At 47.7% G+C, this 6,000-nt stretch overlaps 1 protein-coding gene across 8 annotated transcripts in view; it reads right to left on the minus strand.

The window, feature by feature from the left end:
• LOC103134722 (cyclic AMP receptor-like protein A) overlaps positions 1–6,000 on the minus strand; it is a 75,442-nt gene that overhangs the window by 33,017 nt on the left and 36,425 nt on the right. For all 8 annotated transcript variants that reach the window (XM_007547122.2, XM_007547118.2, XM_007547121.2 and 5 more), the window contains one exon: positions 2,905–2,987. In XM_007547122.2, coding sequence (XP_007547184.1) covers positions 2,905–2,987 — 83 coding nt within the window. The remainder of the gene's footprint in view (positions 1–2,904; positions 2,988–6,000) is intronic.

The raw sequence follows: 6,000 nt of genomic DNA on the forward strand, positions 1-6,000 counted from the left end.
TTGAATGGCAAAATGCTCTTGGATTGACCTAGTTAAAGTTGGGACTCTGTGACATAACCTTAAAAATTAGAAGTTAAAAGTTCAAGTAACTCTTCAAAGAAGAAAGGGTCAAAATTCCTCTGCAGTGATTACAACAACGTCGCCAAATATTGCTAATGCTTAATTCAAGTGGCTGAGATTTAAGGGGTAGTTGCATTTTCACTCAAGACCAGGTTGGTTTGTGTATCTTATTTCACTTGATTAGTTTAAAAACTGCATTTAGTTTTTACTCAGGTTGTCTCCGTTTCATACTGAAATTAGTTCGACGATCCGAAACATGTTTAGAGCGACAAAAAAAAAAAAAAAGTAAAAACAGACAAACTCTGTAAAGGGGTAAAAACTCGTTCCCAGAACTGCAGCTCCATGTTCTACATTTTGTTTGAACTCTTTGAGTAAATTCCGTGAAAGCGTGCTACTTTTCTTAAAGTTTATCCCACAGAGAACCTCAACTGGGCCTCGGCACGCCACAGACGGAGCGGAAACTCCTCGCAGAAGACTAGGAGCTGCACACGGAGCCGCCACGCCGCTCTGAAATCAGCAGCCAGGTTCCGAGGAGAGGGCTTATTTATGCAAACAAGCGTACAAGCACGCACAGTAGGAATCTAGACAAGCCTTGTAAACAAACACACACCCACACCGTAAAGCACACAGGGGAGGCGATGTGAGAAGCAGACTGTGAAAACTCTAGTCGTGCCCGGGCAGTGCTACCACACACACACGCGTACACACACACACACACGGATCGAGAGAGAGAAAGAAGCCGAGCCAGAGCCAGGCTGGAGAGCAAGAGAGAGCAGGAGAAAGACGCCGAAGGAGAAAGGGGAGGATAAGAAGGAGGCAGAAGTGAGAAGATGTGGGTGTCTGGTGCTACTTTTGCGTTGCCAAATGAGGGCAAGTGAGTGCGAGAGAGGAGAAAGAGCGAGAGAGAGAGGGAGAGAGAGATGTGGATGGTAAAATGATGTATAATGGCTCGTCCATGCATGTGCGTGTGTGAGGGGAAAAAAAAGAAAAAAAAAAGCAGGAGCGCTTTCCCATTTCAATTCGCAACAGCTGGTGTCGAATTAACACATTTACCAGTGAGCATTTGGAACAGATTAAAATTGCGTGTGGCGTCTGACTGTGTATGTGTGTGTTTGCGAGTGTGGCAGCAGATGAGGGCCAAAACAAGAGCGTGTGTGTGTGTGTGTGGGAGTGCCTGCCGATGGATCAGGGCAGGCAGAAATGGCATTGAGACAGGGGGCGCAGAGCAGAGCGAGAAAGAGAGAGCTCTGCTCTACCCGCCGGCTTTAGCTGCTGCTGCCCTGGGCCGTCTCTCTAAGCCCTGTTTAGGAGGCTTTGGAGCTCAGATAGAAATAATCCCTCACTCAGACGCACACACACACACACACACACACGCACGCGCGAGCGTGGAGGAGAGCTCGCAGGCAGACACAAGCAGCGGGGAAAATAAGCGGCGCACACACACTCTCTCGAGTCGAAGCGGACAAACACGCCGTGCGCTCCGCAGCAACAAGCAGCGACAGCACATTCGCCTCGACACAGAAAACCAGCCACCCACTTTACGCGCACGCGCAGCACAACACACGCGAAGCCGAGGCGGCGCGGAAGCGAGAGCACAGCGACATCGGCACGGCACCGTGACAAACACTTTACACACTCCGGCACTCAGCCGAGGGGAGGGAAGGAAAGGGAGGGAGAGACGGTGGAAAAGAGGCGAGGAGGTGGAAGAGGATATGAGCCGGGGAGACGAAGGGGGGGAAGAGAAGAGGGCCAGGGAGGAGGAGGGGAGGGGGGCTAACAAATTAATAGGAGCCGGAGATATATACAGCCAGCGCTGCTGCTGCCACCGCTGCTGCTGCTGAACCAGGGGAGGAGGAGGAGGAGGAGGATGACGACGACGAGAGAGCAATTCATTCCTGTTTTCCCCTCGTTCATTCTCTGGAGGAAGGCAGAGCGGAGCCGAGTGAGAGCGTATTTGCTCAGGAGAGGGAGAGAGGGGCTTTGTGTGGAAAAGTGCAGGAGGAGAAGGAAGGAGGTGGCGGCGGCTGTTGTGGTGGTGGTGGTGACATAAAAACATAGAGGCAGAAAGATGGAAAGCCCGAGCGAGGAGGAGTAAAAATATGGGGGCTATAACAGACTTTTAGAGCGTAAAAGAGGGAGAGAGGAAGGAGAGCAGGGAGGTTAACACAGGATGCCGTTTGTCATCTTCATCAGCCAACAGCCAGGGAGGAGGAGGAGGAACGAGTGGAATAGATGGAGAGGTGAACGGAGAGAGAGGAAGGGTAAAGGGGGCGAAAGAGGGAGGGTGCGCGTAGTTAGGGGGAAGGGGGGGCAGTGTTTGAGCCGGAGCCTTTGAAAGACGTTGACCCTGTAATTGACCTGTGTCTCCGCCTACATGGCGGTGGCGACAAGCAGAGCCGCTACAGCTAATCACTTAGTAACCCTGACCTGTCAATCACACCGGCTTGGTGAGGGAAGGTGGGGAGGGAGAGCTGGAGGACGGGAAGGGAAGCGGGTGAAAGAGTGATAACGGAAGGATGGGGAAGAGGGGGGGTTATCATTTACCGGACCTCCTCCTGCTGAACCCCAGCTGATGAAACTCCCGTTTTATAAAAAAGGCAATAAAATGCTTTAATCCTCTCTCTCACACACACACACACACACACACACACACACACACACACACACACACACACACGACAACTTCCTTTATAGTGCTGTACGGCAAAGTCTTTGTGAGAGTTCAGATAAGGGAGAACAAAGGATGAGATATGCTAAGGCGGTGGAGGAGGAGATAGGATGAGGGGAACAAAGCGAATCAAACAACAGGGTTTATATGGCGGCCAGGTGAGGCCGAGCGGCTACCTGTTAACCAGCGGGAAGGTGGACACCAGCAGGTAAACGGACGGATACCACTTGAGCGGCTTGATCTCCGCGGCCAAGGAAACCTGGGGGAGAAATGAAACCGTGGTTAACGTCAACTGAGTAGAGAAACACTGCAACGCTTTTTGCAAAAGAGTTCCCAACCTCTAAACCTTGATTTTTTTTCCTCTTTTTTTTCACAAATAAAAATGTGAAAATGCTGGCATGCATTTGATTTCAAACCCCCTTTCCTCTAACATCCCTAAATGAAATCCAGTGCAACAAATTGCGTTCATAAATCACCTGTATGGAGGACAAAGCCCGCTACTGTGTAACTTGGTCTCGATCTAAATCCACTGTGTGACGTTCGTCAAAGGTTTGTTAGAGAACAAACGGCATCATGAAGACCAAGAAGCACAGCAGACAGGTCAGGAAAACGGTTGTGGAAAGGTTTAAAGTACTAAAAATAACACTAGTAAATAAAAGAAATTTTGTGTAGAGTTTACCCCAAGCAGGGAACACAACATACATGTGGAATGACATAAGACCAAAGTTAAAACTACTAGGCTACCTGAGAGCATCAGGCTCTGGGGGTCATTTTCTTGAACAGGAAACGTGGAAGCAGGAACGAGCACAATGCTCAGTTCATGGAGACGTAGATGTAATTTAATTCAGGGCAATACTCAAAGGATATATGATGGAGGCCGGGAAGACTGGACAAATGTTTGAAAGGTCACCTTGTAGCAGGAAGTTCGATGGAAAGGTTTAAATCGAAGCTTATTAGAAATGGTCCAGTCAAAGTAGAAAACTACTTGAAAATACTATTCACAGAACACCCACATCCAAACCGACCTGGCTTGACCGATTCTGTAAAACAAATGTTTTGTGAATGTAGAGTTCTGGTACAGACCTGCAGCCAAAAGCGGTTCTACAAAAGCATTAACACACACCAAGGCCACACTCTTTAGATCACCTTTTTTTTTTAATTCTTTAAAAATCATCTATCTTTTTTTTTTCCTTCCAGATCGTAATTATGTACACCGAGGTTTGTGGTTGCGATGTGAAACCCCCCCCAAAAACCCCCCCCAAAAAAAACAATACCTTCGTGAGGAGGCTGATAATCACACAAGTACCCGTAGTTAGCGCCTTAACGGGCAAATCACAGCACAGAGGCAGGCAACAAAGGCCAATTAGAAACTAATAAAATATTAAGCTGCAGATAATACACAATATCCACACAAGTTATGAGAAAGAAACGAGGATTCCAATTAAACCAGAGGCTAATACTTTGCAGTTGTGCGAAGGAGGGGAGGCGAAGGCAATATTGCGGACGAAACAGGCAGGAAGACAGAAAGATGCAGCAGCAGCTAAAAGTCGAGGAGGGTGGAAAGAGCTCGGTGCTGGAGAGCTTTTACAAGCCGTTATCTAATTCCCGGGAGAGGAGGACTCTCGCATCCGGAAGAGGCTGAAAAGAGCGGCCCCTGGATCGATTTTCTGCGCTGTGCTGTTTTTTTTTTTTTTTTTTTTTCCCTCCCTTCCCCCCCCTCCTCCTCCTCCAGGCTAGGACGCAGCATCCGAGGCAGCGCAAAGTCTCCCTCCCTTTTATTTTTCTCTGTAACACACAGAGAGACAGAGACGCGCGCGCGGTCTCGCGCGCGCACAAACACACACACACACACACACACACACACACCCCGACGCTCGGAGCCAGGAGGCAGGCCCACGAGCTCCGGTCTCTACCCCCACATGCTGGAAATTAATTACTCACCAGAAAGACCCTGAGGCGTGCAAGCTTTAACGCAGGCATTTTTAAACAATTCAAATGAAAATCTGGTGGTATTTTATGTTATGTACGTGTGTGTGCGTGCGCGCAAACGTCGGCTGCTTACGATCAACGGAGAGGAAGTTGGTCGTATTTCTGCATCACTGTCTGTAACAGCACGACCCGAAGGCAGACGCTAGTTTTAGCCCTATTAGTGTCTGTTATTATGGGACTCTCTGGCATCAGTGGTCATGGTAAGATCTGCCTATTGTCGTCCTAACTTCATGTGTCATTGCATGACTCACACCGCGGGATAAAGGGAAGGACGCAAAGAAAAAAGAAAAAAAAAAAAAACCTGGAAAAACAAAACGCTCTAAAGACCGGATCAAGCCAGGTAATCTCCAACAAGGAAGAATTTCAGCGAGCAACAGAACAGGATGTAGACTGGCAGGAGGAGGAGGAGGAGGAGGAAGAGTGCGGGTGAAGTGCCTCGTGTTTTTAATCACAGTCCTCCGGTGTCAGAGGCCCCTTGCACAGCTCGGGAGGCAGAGGGGGAATGAAACCGTAATTATGCGGCGCGGGCGCAGCGCTCCCAACGTTAATGACACTCACTAGATTACAGACAGTTATCGCGAGCCGCCCCTCCCCTCCCCACCGCCGCCACCCACAGCACTCACCCCATCGCCTTGGCTGACGCTCGCCTCACAACAAGCTGCCTCTAAAAATAACCGCGTCGGGTTTACTGAAGGTACAATCCGATTCGGCTTTTCACTGGGAAACTCTTAAAATATTCAGACTTTTTTTTTTTTTTAATAGGGCAACGTTGCTTCGACTACTCATGAATAACCACTAAAGGGATTAGTCGTATTTATGTGACGTGGGTTAGAGCATGCCACGCATTCTTGAAAACTCCTGCCTGCAACTTTTACATTTTAGGTAACATTGATCTGAACCCATTTAACACCAACTTCCGCAATTCTACAAAAAGAAGGATGTTATTGAAAAAAAATACAATTTTATTATATATAATAAAATTGTATTTTTTTTTTCATAGAAAAAATTATGACAATATGGGAAAACATGGAAAAAAGAAATATTTTTCCTTTTCCTTGATGACAGCTAAAGTCATCAAGATGCTAACCGGGCAGTGGCAAAACTGGGAGAAGACACGAGAAGTCATTGTAGGCATAAATATACAAACCGGATTCCAAAATAGTTGGGACATTAAACTAATTGTGAATAAAAACTGAATGCAATGTGGAGATGCCAACATCTAATATTTTATTCACAATAGGGCACAAATCACAGATCAAAAGTTTAAACTGAGAGAATGTATC

The sequence above is a fragment of the Poecilia formosa genome, unplaced genomic scaffold, assembly GCF_000485575.1.
Source record: "Poecilia formosa unplaced genomic scaffold, Poecilia_formosa-5.1.2 Scaffold19, whole genome shotgun sequence".
Classification (NCBI taxonomy): Eukaryota; Metazoa; Chordata; class Actinopteri; order Cyprinodontiformes; family Poeciliidae; genus Poecilia; species Poecilia formosa.